At 37.9% G+C, this 17,890-nt stretch overlaps 1 protein-coding gene across 9 annotated transcripts in view; it reads right to left on the reverse strand.

Annotated features, from left to right (window-relative positions):
* Positions 1–109: 109 nt before the first annotated feature.
* madd (MAP-kinase activating death domain) overlaps positions 110–17,890 on the reverse strand; it is a 75,042-nt gene continuing 57,261 nt past the window's right edge. For 6 of the 9 annotated variants that reach the window (XM_059347596.1, XM_059347590.1, XM_059347568.1 and 3 more), the window contains 12 exons: positions 17,402–17,522; positions 16,202–16,264; positions 13,931–14,051; positions 13,705–13,810; positions 13,484–13,594; positions 13,295–13,402; positions 12,990–13,154; positions 12,834–12,906; positions 11,797–11,903; positions 8,320–8,389; positions 5,841–5,887; positions 110–3,500 (listed from right to left, as the gene is read on the reverse strand). In XM_059347596.1, coding sequence (XP_059203579.1) covers positions 3,387–3,500; positions 5,841–5,887; positions 8,320–8,389; positions 11,797–11,903; positions 12,834–12,906; positions 12,990–13,154; positions 13,295–13,402; positions 13,484–13,594; positions 13,705–13,810; positions 13,931–14,051; positions 16,202–16,264; positions 17,402–17,522 — 1,206 coding nt within the window. In that variant the 3' untranslated portion in view covers positions 110–3,386. The remainder of the gene's footprint in view (positions 3,501–5,840; positions 5,888–8,319; positions 8,390–11,796; positions 11,904–12,833; positions 12,907–12,989; positions 13,155–13,294; positions 13,403–13,483; positions 13,595–13,704; positions 13,811–13,930; positions 14,052–16,201; positions 16,265–17,401; positions 17,523–17,890) is intronic. The other 3 variants (XM_059347591.1, XM_059347578.1, XM_059347587.1) reach the window with 1 other exon arrangement.

Genomic DNA, 17,890 nt, shown 5'->3' on the forward strand with positions numbered 1-17,890 from the left:
TGTTTAATACAGATTCAAACTATTAGGCAAACTTTTATTTTGTAAAACACATTTGTTTCACCTTATTTTTCCTTCTTCATAAAAGGATGAACGATGAACTGGGCTGAGCTTTATTTGCGATAACTTTATTATATTGCCAAAGCTGTACATATTCTATAAATAGGAATACTTACACCTGGCATCTCATTTACTCCCTCTCATTACATCAGCCTGCTCGTACAATGACAGAGTTGTAATACTCCAGTTTAACATAATGTCCTTTTAACCTTAAAGAGCTGTGTTCCCAAACCAGTTTTAGACCTGCGTCAGATCGACTTCGGTCTCATTTACACCAACACGTGGCGTTTTAATCGTGGGTGGAACAGCCTATTCTGAACTCTTCGCAAAGTTAAATCACTAAAAATACAAGCATGTCAGAATTAAAAAAACACCTTCCAGTGATATTAGCTGTACCGATATATTGCTGATCTGAAGAAACTGTTCACCACATAGACACACAAGCACGCACGCACACACACACATATTGTGAAAGTTAATGGGCCAGCAAATGCGATAGGACCAGATTCAACTGTTCTTTACTATCACAGAACAGAAAAACAACATTAAGACTCTTCGGATCTTCTCTGTCAGGCTTCAACACGTCAGAAAGATCAACCACAGGACAGAAAACTGCTGTTTGACAGTTTGGACCATTTTGTACTTTAGGCACAACCCAATCTGTGACGTGAAAACATGCGGTTACTTTTAAACCTGACTAAACAGTCCTGGTGTTACACCATGTTCTGTGACCAAGAATCCAGAGTTTTTCAATTAACTAAGTGGCAACCTCCAGGTCTGAAAGGTGAAGCCAATCACAAAATGCCAATCTTGAGGCTTTAAACCTGAGTCCACAGACCAGTAGGTTGCGTTACAGTGTTAATTACTTTAATACAGTCTATGGTCGGACATAACAAATTTTAAACTTTAGTCAAATTCTGTCAGAAAATAGCTTAAAATGCTAATTGTAATTTCCAACTTAACAATTGAATCTGTAGTAGCAGCCAAGCGTCATCGAGGGACTGGAGTTTGGTTTCTGAAGCATTCTGGTTTCCGTTTGGAGTCCCATTCGTATTGACCGACCATGTTTCAGGGGGATTTGGTTGACTGCAGGTGAACAGTCCGTTTGGAGTGCAAAAGAGGTGAAATGCATTGGTTGAAAATGCATTTCTGAACCCATTGTCTACTGTTTCAATGATGATTTAGCTTTTTTAAAAATATATCTTCATCCATATACAGAGAAGCGATCTGGTCGTAAACATCTTCTCTCAACTCCAACTTGATTATCGTGTCTCCAGTTGTGAATCAAACTGTAAACTGCAAATAATCACCAAGAGGCTAAATGGTCTTCAGACTGATGGGTTCAGAGATTGACCTCAGTGTGATTGCAGGAGGCATTGTTGCATGAATGTAGTCATACTGTCTACAACTGGTTGCTCTTAATGAATTATGTTTAAGTCTCCAAGTCAAATTTTTCTAAATTATAATTATTTATTCTGCTTTTGCACAGATTTCTTTCTGGTCTCATTCAGACTTTATAAAGGCCAATGAGATGGTAATGACAATATTTTTTGAATTTCCAGGTACAGGAACATTTGACCCTGTACCTGGAAATAAAAAAAATAAAAAAAATACAGGGGAGGTTAACCTTCAGGGTTTTCTGCCTTAAAACCTTTGAACACAGTCTATTTTGACCCAAAACTTTGACCTAAAACCAAGTGGTTTTGTTGCATAAACAGATTCAAAAAGCAACAAAAAAAGTCTAAAAATAGGTTCCTCGAAGTCATTCATTCACAGCAGGCTCATCCTGGGATGTACTTTGTCGCTTTTTATACCACTACTGCTAAAACCCCCCTTTTGGCCAACAAAAACACGTCATCCCTGCAGCACTCTTTAACAACCACTTGTAGAAAGCATCAACGCAACAGTGCCCCCTGCAGTCACACACTACACACTGTGGCGAAAGGCTGGTGTGAACCAGGTACGTTTGGTTTCCACTTAATTTCAATTCAGCACAGAAACGACACATAATTGCTATAGCGACTAGAATTAAAAACAAAACATGAATCAACAGCATCACAAACACTTTAGACTGTCAGAGAAACATTTCATATGGCTTTTAGAGGCTGAATCTGAATGGAAAAACGTACTTTACCCTCTCTGAAGTTCAACCCAGCAGCTCCACCACCTGCTGTCGTTTAACACACCTGTTACAGCGTCACAGATTGGGGCGTGGCCTGAGTGCAAAATGCTCTAAAAGTTTGCACCACAGAGAGCAACACAGCAGCTGTTTTTTTTTTAAACCACATGTGATTGGTTGATTTACCTTTAAAAGACAAACTCCACACAGTCAAACTGAATTCATCATATTCACTTCAATCAATATGAACTATAGAAAAAAAAAAGTTCTCTCTTACATTCTTCACCCTGTGAAAGCCAGGTAACTCAAAAAACATGGCTCTGGCAATGGCTAACTACTCATTAAGTATTGCACATCTAGCAAATCAACAATTTGTAACATTATTTTTCCAGAGAAATGTACAGTCAATATTTGTATATATTAAATAAATACTATATATAGAAATATATATAATATTTATTTTTTCATCATCATAGTAACATGCAATTAATAACAGCAGACCACAGACGAGAGATTTTACAGTAGAACTAGAACAGTAATTCGATCTAGGGCAAGAGAACACATCTGCGAACACTCACATAATTTTGGGGTTCAAACACTTTTAAGAAGCGTTTACATGCGGTGCTCTGGTGCAGTATACAGTAGCGTTTTTCAGTATGGGACATCCTGCACGACAACAGGGTCTCTGGATGTTTCACCAGTTTAAACTTGGACAGACTGGAACTTTACAGTAACCACGTATCACAGAATAACTCACACAGTCGAATGGAGGCGGGGGGGGCTACTCTGTAGTGAATGTCAAGGCTGTGCACGGGACCTGCATGCACTCTGTGCCTTCGGCTGCAATCCCTCACATCTCCTATCGGTAAAAACAGTTGGGTCTTCACACTGAGGAGGAGAGCTCGCGGGGAGTCACTTCTCCCGAGTTAAGGAGCAGGCAAACATTTAGCTAGTTGGTATGATCATAGGGACGACGGCGATGAGGAAGTATTTACACGACATCACAGACTAAACACGTCTACACGACAGGGTCTAAAAAGGGTCTGAGGCTTGTATATACAAGAGGGAAGGGAGCGGGGATCGTGTGCTTAGAATAAACGTAGGGATTGTCAGAAGTCTGTGGGGTTTTAGAGCTGAGATACCGAGGCACTCCTAGGACGGGGGTGGAGGTGAGGGAGGCGGGGTGGGGTGGGGGGGCACGGGGCATAGACTAGCTAGGAAGGGGTCTCGGTGACAGAATCTTGGGTTTTCCTTCCGCCTCCTTCCCCTTCACTGCCGCCACGTAGGAGAAAAGGCAGAGGACGGAGTAACAGATCTGATGTGCCTGCAGGAAGAAAAAACAACCATGAGGAGGATAGCGGCCCCGGTGTGAGGTCACAGCTGTGTTTAGTTAAAAATAACACAAAAAACAAAGACAGACAAAAGGCTGCTTTTAGTCTAAATACTGTAGGATTATTAACTGTTGCAGACTTCAGTATTTTAAAAGGTACCCTGTGGAGATTTTCACCACTAATAACTTTGCAGAGCGTTACTGATTCTGTGGTTTGGTGTACAATTGGTATTTTACGGGCCGTAAAAGTCTCATTCCAAGGACTTGGTTTGATTCACTTGACTTTTTCTGCAGTAGCTGTGTGACTCTTCCAATGTTACCTAACATAACCTGCAGCCATAGTTATATTCTACTGCTTTTCTTGCAGTTATTTCGTTAGAGCAAAATGACATAACGTGAATAAATGGGAAGAAATGTAATGTGAATAATACAGTAATCCGTTGTACTGAGTTTCCTCTGAGTGAATTATGCTCCTGTTTATAAGCTTTATGTTGTTTGTATGTGTGGGAGTGAGCAGGGGAGCGAGGGTGACAAAGAGAGCAACGGTGTCGGAGAACGCAGTGTGAGCAGACGAGTTTGCATCAGATTGGAAAAGATTTTGTTTGGTTTAGTGGTTAGCACCGGGTAACAGGTTAATGTAAAGTTTGTGCAACAATAAATGCTGCAACTCCTCAAGACATCGAGGTTTCTTTGTCTGTTTGTGTCTAGGTGCATCATTGTTTGTAAAAACTGAAAAGGGACGAAGGAATAGACAGACATAATTTATTCTGGTGTTTTTTTTTGTTGGAAATAAAACTTTTTGGCCCAAATTTAATCCTAAAATTCAGCAGCGGGAGGCACGTTTTGCTTCTTTCTATCAGAATCACTCAAAAATGTTAAAAAGCGCTCTGCTGGTGCTTCCTTTGGTCTTGTGGGTGCTCCGATTTATAAATGCAATCTTTCATGCTATTAAATCAGACAATCAGCCCCCTTATAGAGCCTGAATGAAATGATCCTTTACTGTAAAACCTCATTTCCCCCACTGCAACATTAAATAAATAAAATAAATCGATCAATATTTGACTTTTCTGGGAAAAGATAAATAGTTTTAGTTCAAAGTACGGAGCCTCTGTTTTTATTTTATTACCTTCATAAGTCTAGACGCAACTTGTAACCCTCGGCTACAACACATTTACTCATCTGTGAACATTATTTCTGTTCAAGTAACGTCTCATAGACTTCAGATTCTATTTTGTGCAAGCACTGGAGTCCTCTATAATATTTTAACTCAAGAACTTGAATGTGGACATTACTTAAAATGTAAATTTCTAATTTGGATGCCCACAACATTTTTAACTTGATTATCTAGAACGTTAACAATCAATTAATCGGTTAATCTGTATGCATACATGGGCAAAATAAAATATACATATACACACTATGCAAAAGCCTGTTTTGATAACGGACGCTTTTATTTTGAAAGGACAAGAGACTTCATAAAGATCGTTAAACTAACTCACGTGAGATTATAAATTACTGTAAAGAGAACGTCAAGGAGTTCAATGTTTTATGTTTTAGCCCCCAGGAGGCATGAGGTTAGTTTTCACAGTAATCTTGCATATTTAAAAGAGTTTTGTGTTTAAATAAGTTTTGGATAAAAAAATAAAACTAGTAATTCATGCTAGCAAGGTCTGATACAGTAAGCTAGTTTTGCTCCAACTAATACTCTTGTATTTCTGTGTGTTTTATAATTGCTTTTGCAACTTTCAGTTTGCAAACTGTAGCTTTATCCAACTTAATTCTCAGCTCATTGGCTTATTGACGTACGCCCGCAGAACTGAACGATCAGCCGTGTTTCAGTTCAGTGAGTAGCCTACTGATACGCTGATACGTCAAAGATAAAATAAAAAAATCACACAGATCAATTAAAAATTCCACGCGATCAATCAAATTCTTAACAACCATTAATCAATCATCAATTAATTGTTCCCACCCCTAGTGCTACTTTGGTACTAAACATGCTCCAAAATCCAGTAAAATGAAGTGGACACATAACTTGGGTGCCACTCAGTAAGGAGACCACGAGGTTAAACTCTCAGAAAGGTGCTGTAATCCTTTAACGACCAGACGGAGTCAAACTGCTGCACTCTTACTGATTAATTCACACTTAATAAAGCAAGTGTTAAGTGCTTCAGTTTTCAGACTTAAATTCATGTTAGTGTTCCTGGGGAACCTCCACAGCAGCCGTGTTTACAGATACAAAAGTCACATTTCTGCTGCTGGTTCTCTACATGCACTTGTAAAAAAAAAAAAAAAAAAAAAGCATCGACTCTGACAGAAGACGTGAGGACTCACCATGGGGGTCTTGTACTTGTGGATCACCACTTCTTTAGTTTCAGGAACTATGCCGGTGCAAGAGACAAAACAAAGAATTCAAAGGCAGCAGGAACCTTAATGAGTTCATGCTTGAGAGCTTTTTGGGGGGTGTGGGGTCAAAGGGGGCAGACTTTCAACAAGGTGTAAAATGGGACGTGGGCCAGGAAGAGTCAACGAAAACAGTCCTGGACTTTAGAGGGTGACGAGGGCAGGAGTGGCTCGTCTACTGTTATTAAATCCTCATTTTGTTGAAATGTAATAATATTCTGACTAGTTAAATGATCAGATTTCATCATTTAACTGGTATATGATCCTTTGAAAGGTCAGTTTCTGGTGTAATAATTAAAAAAACCTGTTGGTGAGACGTTCCTGGCCCACAAAATGGACAAATAATAACACAAATGTCTTGTAACAAGAAAGTGCAAAGGTTGTAAAGTTTCAAAATGTGAAAAAAAAACAAGAAAAAAAAGGACAACCTCCCCTCCCCCAACTCTTCCAACCCCAGTGAACTGAAAGTTAATAGACGTCACAGAAAAGCAGCTACAAGAGGCCAAAATCCTTTGACCCGGGACCGTGTCACTGCCTGGCGGACAGATCGACTTTTCATTAGTAACTGTGAACCCGTAGCAGGAGATGAGGAGGCTGAGATCTGCACAGATGAAGGGGCTGAAGGGGGGAAACGTTAAACCCCAAACAACAGAACAGATCTGCTGAGATTCAGAGGCAGACTATCAGAGAGTGACAGATGGAGTCTGGGGTGATTATCCGAAATGAAAAGCAAGTGATGAAGGAAGCGGAGGGGAAACTCATAATCGTACAGAAACAAAATTAATCAATGAAAAGGATGGTGTGAGGAAATATTCAGCACTTGTTTGAGTAAGAAAGGAGAAAGGTGACAACACTTTACCTGCTGGAGAATGAAGGTTTTCATAGTGGCAAAGATGAGGGCAACATTACAAAAGCAGCACAGAGACACGACAGTAACCCAGCCTGGCTCTCACCCTGACGATCACAGTAACCACAGTAACCCTGACCCACTCAAGTCACTTTACCAACTTGTTCCTAGAAATATAAACAGTGTACTAACCCTTTAAACTCCTACAGGAGCAGCCTGAACCTCGAAACAAACCCTCTCTTCTCTCTATTAGGCTCCCTTCCTTTAACTGTCTGAACTTCATCTTTATCAAAATGAAAATGAAACCCTAGATACGGTTGGCTTTCAAAATGGGCCTCTTTGTTCATGTAGTAACGCAATATAAAATATTGATTTTACAGCGGAAGGCCTTTTTTTTTACTGACCGTGATTACATGCACAAAATATTATAGTTTTTGCCTTTTATTCCAAAAAATACAATATTATCTATTAACCTTTTCACATGGAAAATTAAAATGAATATTCCACTATATGTTCCAAATAAGGTGACATAGTTTTTTGAGTCAAAATATAGAAAAGCCATTTCACTTCTTGGATTCAAAAAATGTTCTGATTCACTGCAACAAATGAGTTTAAGAGCTAAAACTACAAAAACTGGTGATTGTTTTCCAGGAAAACTGAACAGCTAGGTCTCAAGTGAGATAGTGCTGCTATGCTACAAATGTTATGGTTTGCATAGTAAAATATGTAAATATATATAATTATCAGGGCTCCTGCAGGTCCTTAAAGGTCTTAAAAAGTCTAAAATCCAATATTAATAATCAGGCTTTGAAATGCCCTAAATTGAAAAGGTTGAAAAGCACTGCATTATGAAATTAATATTTCATTCATAAAGTTGCATTAACTTCGGTCTTGCTTTTGAACCTGTTTCAGGGGAAACGTTAAAGTTGTTCCTGTTAAAGTAACTTCCATCTGTTTTGGGTGTTTTCTTGAAGCCTGCTGAACTTGGTGTTTGACCTCACAATATTTGTTTTTTTCTGCTATATTTTGTAGCTTTGTGTCCAAAAAGGTGCAAAAATGTCAGAGGGCAGAATCTCTGCAGATAGAGACACGTTTCATAAATTAGGATTGTTTTTGTATATATATATATATATATATATATATATATATATATATATATATATATATATATATGTGTGTTCTTTTAGAAAAAAAAATCCTACATATTAGACCTTTAAGTGAGAAACACAATTACACATATTAGTTTTTATTTCTACAGTTAGACTTTCTGTCCTTTCTCAGACTTACTATTCCTCTCACCAGCCCTGTCCCTCTTTATCAACTAAATGAAATGTTGCTGACTCCAAACTTCTGCTCTGCCTGTGTGATTGAAAGAAAAGCACGGCCTCTGAAGAATTCATCACTCACTTAATCACCCACAGACATCAGTGTCTCGCTGTTCCTCGAGGTGAGTGAGTATCCAATTTAGAGAAACCCTTATTAGCTCTCGTCAATACATTTGCCATGAAGCTGAGTTACTGCCGTGCCGAGTACAGGCCGAGAATCAATAGATGGTGTAATTACCAAATTCCTCCAGGACAAAGACTCCCTTCACTGTATTGCACTTTTTAATGTGACTCAGCTCTATGAAAACCTAAAAACAAACAAAAAACAAACAAAACAAGACAGAACATTATTAACTCAACAACACTGGATGAAAAGTAAACACTTCATATTTAAGAAATTAACCATGTTTAAACTTGTTTTATTCAGTATGAAAGGTCAAAATAAAACAACTACACATGGAGTGCAAGCTTTTAACAGCTAAGGAAAGAAAAGAAAAGCACACTATGAGAAGTTTCCATGATCAAACGCATACATGGGCGACGGTTAAAATGAGGAGAAATGCATTTTAGTCTGCTCAAAACTAACTGACGTGTTTCATCAATGAAGTGTATCAGAGCTGGATAGTTATATTTGGATGTAAACAGCAAAGGTTGTTCAAAAAAACACATTTCTTTTAATGCTCAGAGATGCAATATGGCCCATATGATGCATACATGGAAGTTCCATATAAAAATGTAGACAAGGACACAAAATTAGATTTGCCATACAGCTACGACAGGAAAAAGAAAAAGATAGAGGAAGAACAAAAACAAGGAACCCAATAAGATGTAACTGCTAATAAGCAAACACAGCAGAGGTTGTGTACCTTCCGCTCCTTGCAGGGGGAGAGAGCATGGGAGAGAAATGGTTTGGATTATTATCGGACAGAAGAGCACAAACACTCGACGACACTCCGAGAGGGCGCTATCCACGGGAGCCTCGTCCACGGATTCAAATCAAGAATCTAGCTAAGAAGTTACCAGAGCCAATATGGAAGAGAAAAAAAAACATTCACAAGAGGAATCAGCCCCCAAAAACTAGGAAATAGGAGAGGGAAAAAAGAGGACTAGAGGTTTGACTAGGGTGTTGAGAGCTGGATTCACCTTTGTTTTCCTGGACTTTAAACATCTCAGTCCCCCAGAGCCCTCCATGCCTCCTCCTCCAGCAACAAGGGCTGGCACCAACACCACTTGCTCACACAGCAGCACAGATACATGAGGGCAGTCACTGATGGTCACCTCCGACACCATCTCACTGCAGAGCGAGCACACCCAGCGCTCGCTCACTAGAACGCTCAGTTTAGTCAAATTAATAATAGATAAATAATTGAAGATCTTTCTGAATGTTTGGTAGAACCGTTTTACTCAGAACTCACAAGCTGACCTGCAAATACTCACAATCTCACAACTGCAGCAAAGTCGCCAATGAAAATCTGTTATTTCTTTAAGAATGTGATGCTCTACAGTCTCACGTTTAACTGTACTGTGCTAGTATGATAATGACATATCTCAAGATAGAAAAAAAGCAAATGTAAAGTAATCATAACATAAAAGGTTAGTTCACCCAAATTATATAAATACAGGTTCATCTCAATACATTAGAATATGATGGAAAAGTCAATTTCCACTAGTTCAAGTCAAATACCCCCAACAAAGTATTGAGTCCATATAGATGGACATACTTTTCAGAGGCCAACATTTCCATATTAAACATACTTTTTAGAATTGGTCTTTTGTAATATTCATTTTTTTTGAAACACTACAATTTAGGTCTTCATTTCCACTCTTTGAATTGAATTACTGACATAAATTAACTTTTCTATGATATTCAAATTGTTTGAGATGCACCTGTACATTGTATCTGGCCAAGCAAAACATTTTTGGTTTTAAAACAGATTAATGTAATTTCATTTGTGATGCTCACATCAATGAAACTATATTTGCCCTGCCTGACATTTTATGAGAAATGCATTATCATTTAATATTTTTTATTCTTTTCAAGTCTCCTTTTAACTAAGTATATTTGAGTATTTAGCTGTTAAAGCTTTGTGTTTTTGGGTAGAAAGTCCATAAAAAGTCCAAAAAAGGAACGCTCTCTTTGACTTTGTATTGAATGAAGGAGCCTTTGTGACAATTTTATCCGCGAGTAAAAAAGCAGAAAAATGGTCGAAAGCTGCTGAGTGGTAAAATGTACAGCCAACAAGTAGAGTAACCCAGAACTAAAAACTGAACTTTAAAGAGGACATAAGTGGATAATAGCTAACATTAGCTTTCTAACAGCCAACTTGTCCCTTCTGGTAGACACAAGAGTGATAAAATAATCATATGGTATGTTTAAATCTAATAGTTTTAGCTAGAAACAGACATTTTGCTTCAGCCCAGTTAACATTAAATATACAGTTTAATTTAAGAGCTGAAATCTAGCCATTTGCCATGGTTTTCTTGTTAATAACCAAAATTATTCTCAAGAAAACCAAGGAAAATGTCTAGATATCAGCTCTTAAATGAATCTCTTTTGAACTATTGTTGTTGTTATCATTATATTTGTCCAAACAAATGTGCCTTTAGTTGTACCAGGCATTAAAAATAAACAAGAAATTGAAGAAATCAAGGGAGACTAATATTTTTCTTGGTGGATGAAATTGTCAAGGAGGCTCCTTCTGTCAATACCAAGTCAATGGAGTGGACTGGAGTGGCTACAAACTGGGTTCAAACAGCTGATGAGTCAAGTGCGACGGTCCACTCTGTGTCTATTTATAGGCACAACAAATGAGATTCCATTCACCTCCACTGAATTGAGTTGGAGGCAGAAAACTCTGAGAAAACATCTGAAACCTTAACAAAACTGTCTGCATGGAGAGTATGTAAGAAGATGCTTATGTAATTTGGGTGAACTGACCCCTTATTATTGCTGTTGTTGAGTTTAAAGATGTAGAATATTTTTAAATCTTAGATAACACCTCACTCTTTAGTTTGTTGTTTTCAAAGCTGTATAAAATGTTAAAATGTCTCCCTGATCTGATCCATTAAACGCTCTAACAAACCTGAAGAAAACATACGAACCCCGACTACGACTACCTGCCGCAGACGTGAAGACAACACATGACGATGTTCAAGGGTCCAAACTTAAATGTGAAAGTTGCTATTAAATAGCCAATTATTAATGAAAAGTCTTTGCTTCAAGGTCATCCGTCTTACCACTGATGCACAACACACACACACATTAACACTTTGTCTCCTCCCACACAGTAAATGAACAATGAGGTTTGAGCACCACGGATGTCAAAAAGAAACTTGTGTGGAAGGATGTGTTAATATTGTTTAGGGAAAGCATGCATACAAACACACACACACGCACAAAACAACAAACACAGAAAAAGCAAACCAAAAAAGCAAAAGCACAAACAGGAAGTCTTCCTCTAAGGGAAAACATCAGGGTCGAGTTACCGCCAATCAAACATGTCGTCAGTCATCGCTAACGTTTGGATTTATTCTGAATGACGATAGAGGAAGACGTCACGAGATGAAAGGAAATGAGGCAAACAGGAGTGAAGAGCAGAAAGGTGGACAGAAGGACGGGATGGACTCTGAACCATCATGAGTGATTTTTGTTTTTATTTTCATGCCCTCGTGTGAGATGAGACGCAGTTTCTCTGCTGTGGTACGGGCCTCTTACCTGGCTGTGCATGAATTTAAGGTTGATTCCTTCCAGTGTGACCTGCAGCAGTCCACCTTCGCCAGTTTTCATGTCCTGCACCGGAAACTCTCCGCCCAACTCCGGACCTGAAAGAAACAACAAGTTCAGAGTTAAACAGATATTAATCACGTCTCAACAAGCTGAGTGTAAAAAAACATTACACCCTGCTGGGATGTGGGGCAGGACTGTTTTTCATGTCTTAAACAGACTCAAACACTCTCAAACTATTGAGTTGTCATCCTATATTGGAGTGTATTATATCTGCAGCCACTGAACAATATTATTTTTATATATTTTACACTTTAACTGAGTCAAATCTTTTAACTAACTTAAGTCCTCACTACCCAAACTACCAGATATTTATTCGTATTAATATAAATTATTATTAACTCTTCTGATCATACCTAAGAAATTGTATTTTATTTACTTTTTAACTCTAACTCTGTTTTTAAATTGAGTTTTTTTGTTAATATTGTATTGTTTTAGTATTATTTTATTGTTTTCATTTTTTTTATTACTATATTTGTGTATGATGTTATTGTATTATTATTATTTATGTTATTGTAATGCTTTTGTTCAACTGAGGTTGTTTTTAAATGTGCTCTATAAATAAACTTTGACTTGACAAGAAATATCCATTATGTATTATTATTAATTCTTTTTTTATTTTTTTTTATAGAATTTTTTACATTTTTGGCTCGGAGTGTCTGTATTTTGGTAAATTATAATTTAATTTGTTTATGATAGATTTTCAAAATTTGAAAAGAAAAGGGAAAACACCTCATTGACCAAATGCAGTAAAGATTTACCCAAAATCATGGAAATGCTTTTAAGTTAAAAGTTTAAAAAAATGTCCCTGGTGAGGCACAAGGGTTAACGGTGTGTATTGTTACATCTGTACTCAACAATAAAAAGTCACTAGCTGTTAAAAATGTTAAAGGAGAAAGATTGATGTTCTTGAGGAAGACAAAAAAGAAATAAAGTGCAAAAAAAGGACAAAGTTAGACACTCCGTACCTGGTTTAATGCTTTGCTGTCTTGCTGCAGCTCTTTCCATACTGTCTTTAACACAGTAGTAGAGTTCACGACACTGGAATGCAAAACAGAAAGTTATTTGAATATCGAGCTGATAGTTTCCTGAAGTGAATAAACTAACAGGATGCAGCTTCTGACCTTTTTGGTATAGAACTTGTTGAGCTGTGTCTCCTGGCCGTTGCGTCTCCAGAGACACAGCACCTTGGTCTTGGGGCAGTAAGTCATGTTGATGAGCTTCTCGTACCACCAGCGCTCGTAAACTGTGCCGATGTTGCTGCGCAGGACTATGCAGTCATCACAAACCTGGAGTAAAATGTAGTATTAGTAAAGCATCACAACCTCGACACGCTGCTGTAAGACAAGCTACAGATATTTTCATATTATTATTATTATAACTTCTATGAGCTTAAGTTGTCGAATTAGGAGTTACAGATTTTGCACACCTCCATGAAAAAGATGTCTCCGGTGGTGTCAGTGCCAGCATGTACAACGAATGTTTGCTTCTTGATGTGGCGGCTTCCACTGGGCCTGATGGACAGCTCACGTCCGTTCTGAAAAAAAAAAAAAAAGTTTAAATAAATACAAAAGACAAAGAGAAACGGAACATGCTGAGTAAAAACAAAGCTACTCACCATGTTGGCCAGTTTGTCCAGAACCTCGTTGATCTCTTGGCTGTATGTGAGGCCGATGTGGGACTTCCCCATCAAACGCCTCACTTTCTTCTTGACATCATTTTTGTTCAACTAAACAAAAAAAAAAGATCAAAAAGTTGAGCCATCTGGAGGGAAAAGAAGAATCAAACTTGGCACAGATCCACAAACAGTTTTGCCATGATTAAAACAGGCCTCCGTACTTTCATCATCAGCATGTATGCGATCATATTGTGCAGCAGCGTGGCCAGCAGTCTGTCTTCATCGTCCTCCAGACGCTTGCGGTCATGATCTCCGAGTGACAAGTATCTGTGTTGACAAAAAAACAAAGAAAAGCGGATATTACTAGTCCAGGGGTCCAGGTTTCATGATGTTAAGTTATCTGTGAATATAGCCAGATTGGATGAAAAGAAGTCAGCCATGTTGAACCTTTCGATCATCTCCTGGGGGCCCTGGTCCATGCCCATGCCCTCACGCTCCAACATCACAGCATCTAAGTAAGCGTCCTCCCAGAACTGCACCTGGTCCCACAGAGTGGAGCGCTCCTTACCTGGAAACATGAACGCAGCACACATGTAGCTCCTAAAATGTGCACATCAATAACATGGCTGATAAAAGCACAACACAGACCAAATGTAGCCACATTATGTTTTCTTTGAAAACATTCAAAACAACTAAAAGAAGTTTTTAACAGGTTATTATAAAGTCTCAATTTAATGCTGATGCCTCTATAAATGGGGGAAGTCTGTCCCCTTCCAGTGGACCACCATGGGACTATTTCAGTAGATATATGTAAAATAGTCAACAGTAAGAAACAAATAATTATTTTTATCCTGTTTGTCAATTACCGTTTTCGTCCACAGGGGTCGCTATAATCTACACAAAATTAAAGCTGCTTCTTGGCGCTGTAAATATATTTCTATTGGAAAGAAATAAGATTCTGCTCTCGTTGACACTCAAATTACAGCCCAAATTATTACTGAAAGTTATTTCAAAAAGATAAAAAAAAAAGTGTTTTATCATTTTTATTAATTTCCCTGTAGTTCTGCCTTTCCAATAATATCTGCTTTCAGAAGTTCATACGTCCTAATCATGGATGACAATGGCAGTGAGTCAATGATACCAATTGCAATTAGATTTATTAGGAGATGCACCTCGTCCTACGATGTATCTATTATATATATATATATATATATATATATATATATATATATATATATATACAATGTAAATATTTTACGAAGTAAGGAGCTTCTACTTTAACAAGTTCAGCTCCGTCATTTCGGATTTTAAAGAGCTCTTAATGAGCTCTCAAAAATAAAAAATACACTCCTAGGAGAGGGAGAAAAGGCTCATCTTGCCACTCAATATGTATCAACATGCAACAACCTGACGTACAGCAAATGACAAGGACTCACACACAAACGCCACAAAACAGGCGGTTGTGGCTCAGTTGGTAGATTGGTCACATACTGGGTGGATGGTTGGTGGTTCGATCCCCGACCATGGCAGCCTAAATGTCAAAGTATCCTTGGGCAAGATACTGAACCCCAAATTGCTCCCGATGCTGCGTTCATCGGTGTGTGAATGAATTCCCAGAATGAATGTGTGTGTGAGCGGGTGAATGAGGGCAGTCTGTAGTGTAAAGTGATTTGAGTGGTCGCAAAGCAACAAGAAAAGCGATATATAAGTGCAGGTCCATTTACAAACACACTACTACGACTACTACTACAACTAATATTAATAATAATAATAATTATTATTATATTAATAATAACAACAAAAATAAATATATAAATAAATATTGCTGTATTTTGATGCTTTGGCAAGATTGTTATCTAAATTGTCATGCTAATAAAGCCAATTGAATGGCAGGTTCCTGGTATCAAGTTAATATAGACTAAGAAATTTCTATATTTTTTACTTCAGTTTCTATTCAGATATAAAGTTCAAACTTCCCTCAAAACTATTAGAAACAAAACTAAAATACATGACAATTTTAGAATAAATAATTTTCACAAGATGCTGAAGAGGTATAAAATATTTAACTAATGAAATCACCGAGCCAGTTTTTTTTTTCACACCCGTATCACATTACAATAAATTATCCCCATCATTATTATCAGCTGGTGGCTCTTTGAGTGCTCTCACCTCAACTACTGGGATCACTTGAAGGCAACACACACTAATTGAATAAGCAACCATACATTTAATGTTAAATTGGTAAGTAAACATGAAAGTTAGTCAGAAAAATGGGTGAAAGTGTAGGTGAGCACAAACTAAATAAATGCTAGAGCAGAAGCATATGGAAATGTGTCTTTGATCTCCCTGTGAGGAACAACTGCTGATATTTTCCTTTTATCTCATGTTAGGAAACACACAGATGTGCAGCTCACCACCAGGACAGGAAAAACCCACATCACATCAAAGATCAAACACGGAGCTCGTCCGGGTGAACAATGGATACACGCCCCCTCAGTCACTCTCACACTCACACACACACACACACACACACACACACACACACACACACACACACACACACACACACACACACACACACACACACACACACACACACACACACACACACACACACACACACACACACACACACACACACACACACACACACACACACACACACACACACACACACACATCTGAAAAAAAGGGGCAAAGGCAAGAGATTAGCCCTACTTAGAGAAAAGGTTTCCATGGCAGCATCCTCTAGTTGATCCCAAACGGAGCTCTTATCACGGCCTGGAAGAATTTCCCAGGAGGAGCAGCAGGAGGGAAGAGAAGCAGTGAGAGCGGCAGGGGGTTAGGCGAAGAGGTGAGTAGGTTTAATGGCAAAAACAAGAGCAGAGCGAGCTGAGAACCACATCAGAGGAACAGAAACGAAGACAAACAAAGACATACCTCAATCGTTTACGCACTAATTTATAGCCAGAAGTCGAGCAGATAAACTATTCTTGTTAGTGTGGTTTGTCTTGACGAGAGGAAATGTTTATGATCCGTTTAAATATGAAACTGACACCTTGTAGTTTTGTTAAACATAATTTGCAGCAGATGTGGTCATGACTTGATGCTTTCTGTATTTATTTTAGTCACCTAACCCCTAGCAGTTCAGAGGGATAGGGGTTTTACTTCTTATGCTTCTGTCACATTTTACTATTATTTTTGACTGCAAAACATACGTGCTGCACCTTGGTGGAAACAGCACAACCAGGCTAGAATCAGAGAGAACTCAAAATATATTTTGTGCAGAATAACAGTTAAGTTAGGTAACACCACAAATTATATAAAAGTAAAAAAGAAAAATCAGCAAGCTGAGTTTCTTTGACAATTATTTTTTACAAAAATGTATATAAAATGATATATATATACTGTATGTATATATATATACTCAGATATGTTAATTTATCACTTTGTAAAATTGGACACTCGCATTTTGTAATTTCAGATTATAACCTTTCCACTTTATCAAGTTCAGTTCACTGTTTCATAATAAACATCTAACATTACACCACTTCTATCTGATCACATGCGCGACTTCTGCTTTTTTCTCTTAAAAATAACGGTTTCCTCGGTCAGTGAGAGTTCACGGTGATTTCATTTATAGACAAACTGATGCACAAGGTTGCACAAGTCACAGTGAGTGAAAGGTAACGGAAATTAAAACATGTAGCAACACTTTCTCTACATTAGTGGAAATTTTAATATTTAAGGCTGTTTAGTTCAAAAGTTTTATTTGACAAACAAAGATAATATTAGTAAAGCAATGCAGTGCTTTTAAGAACACAGGAAGGAAAGTCTTTCTTGAAACTTCATAATAAAAGTCAGACGTTTGACCGAACTATAAGTAAGGAAGTGTTTGAACTGGAGAGGCGAACTCACCCAGCAGGCCTTCACAGAGGTAAATCCTCATGCTGATGTCCTCCAGAGGCTGCGCAGGTGGCCCCTTTGCCATGGCAGGTAGATGATCCTTTGCAGTTGGTTTCAGAGTGTGGGTCTTTCCCTGTGGACACAGGACAAAGTCGTGTTTGTGATATAACAGCCAGTACAATGACAACAAATTCAGTTTAATGCATTTCGAGTATTTATGCACCTTTTTTCCCCCCCATTTTGATCATTGCATCACGTTTATTGTAGATTGTTTGGGTCAAATACTGTTATCCTTGGAGCAAAATTTTCAATTGTCAATTGGTATAATGTTGAGTTTTATGATAAAAAAATAATATAGACTTTTTTGTATGGCACAACAACAACTTGCAAAACCTAACAAATAAAGTAATTAAAAAATACTGTTATCCAGAGGCGTGGACTCAAGTGACATGACTTGGGCTGAAATCACTAATTTGATCATATATGTATCACATATAATCA

This window comes from Centropristis striata, chromosome 2, assembly GCF_030273125.1.
Source record: "Centropristis striata isolate RG_2023a ecotype Rhode Island chromosome 2, C.striata_1.0, whole genome shotgun sequence".
NCBI lineage: Eukaryota > Metazoa > Chordata > Actinopteri > Perciformes > Serranidae > Centropristis > Centropristis striata.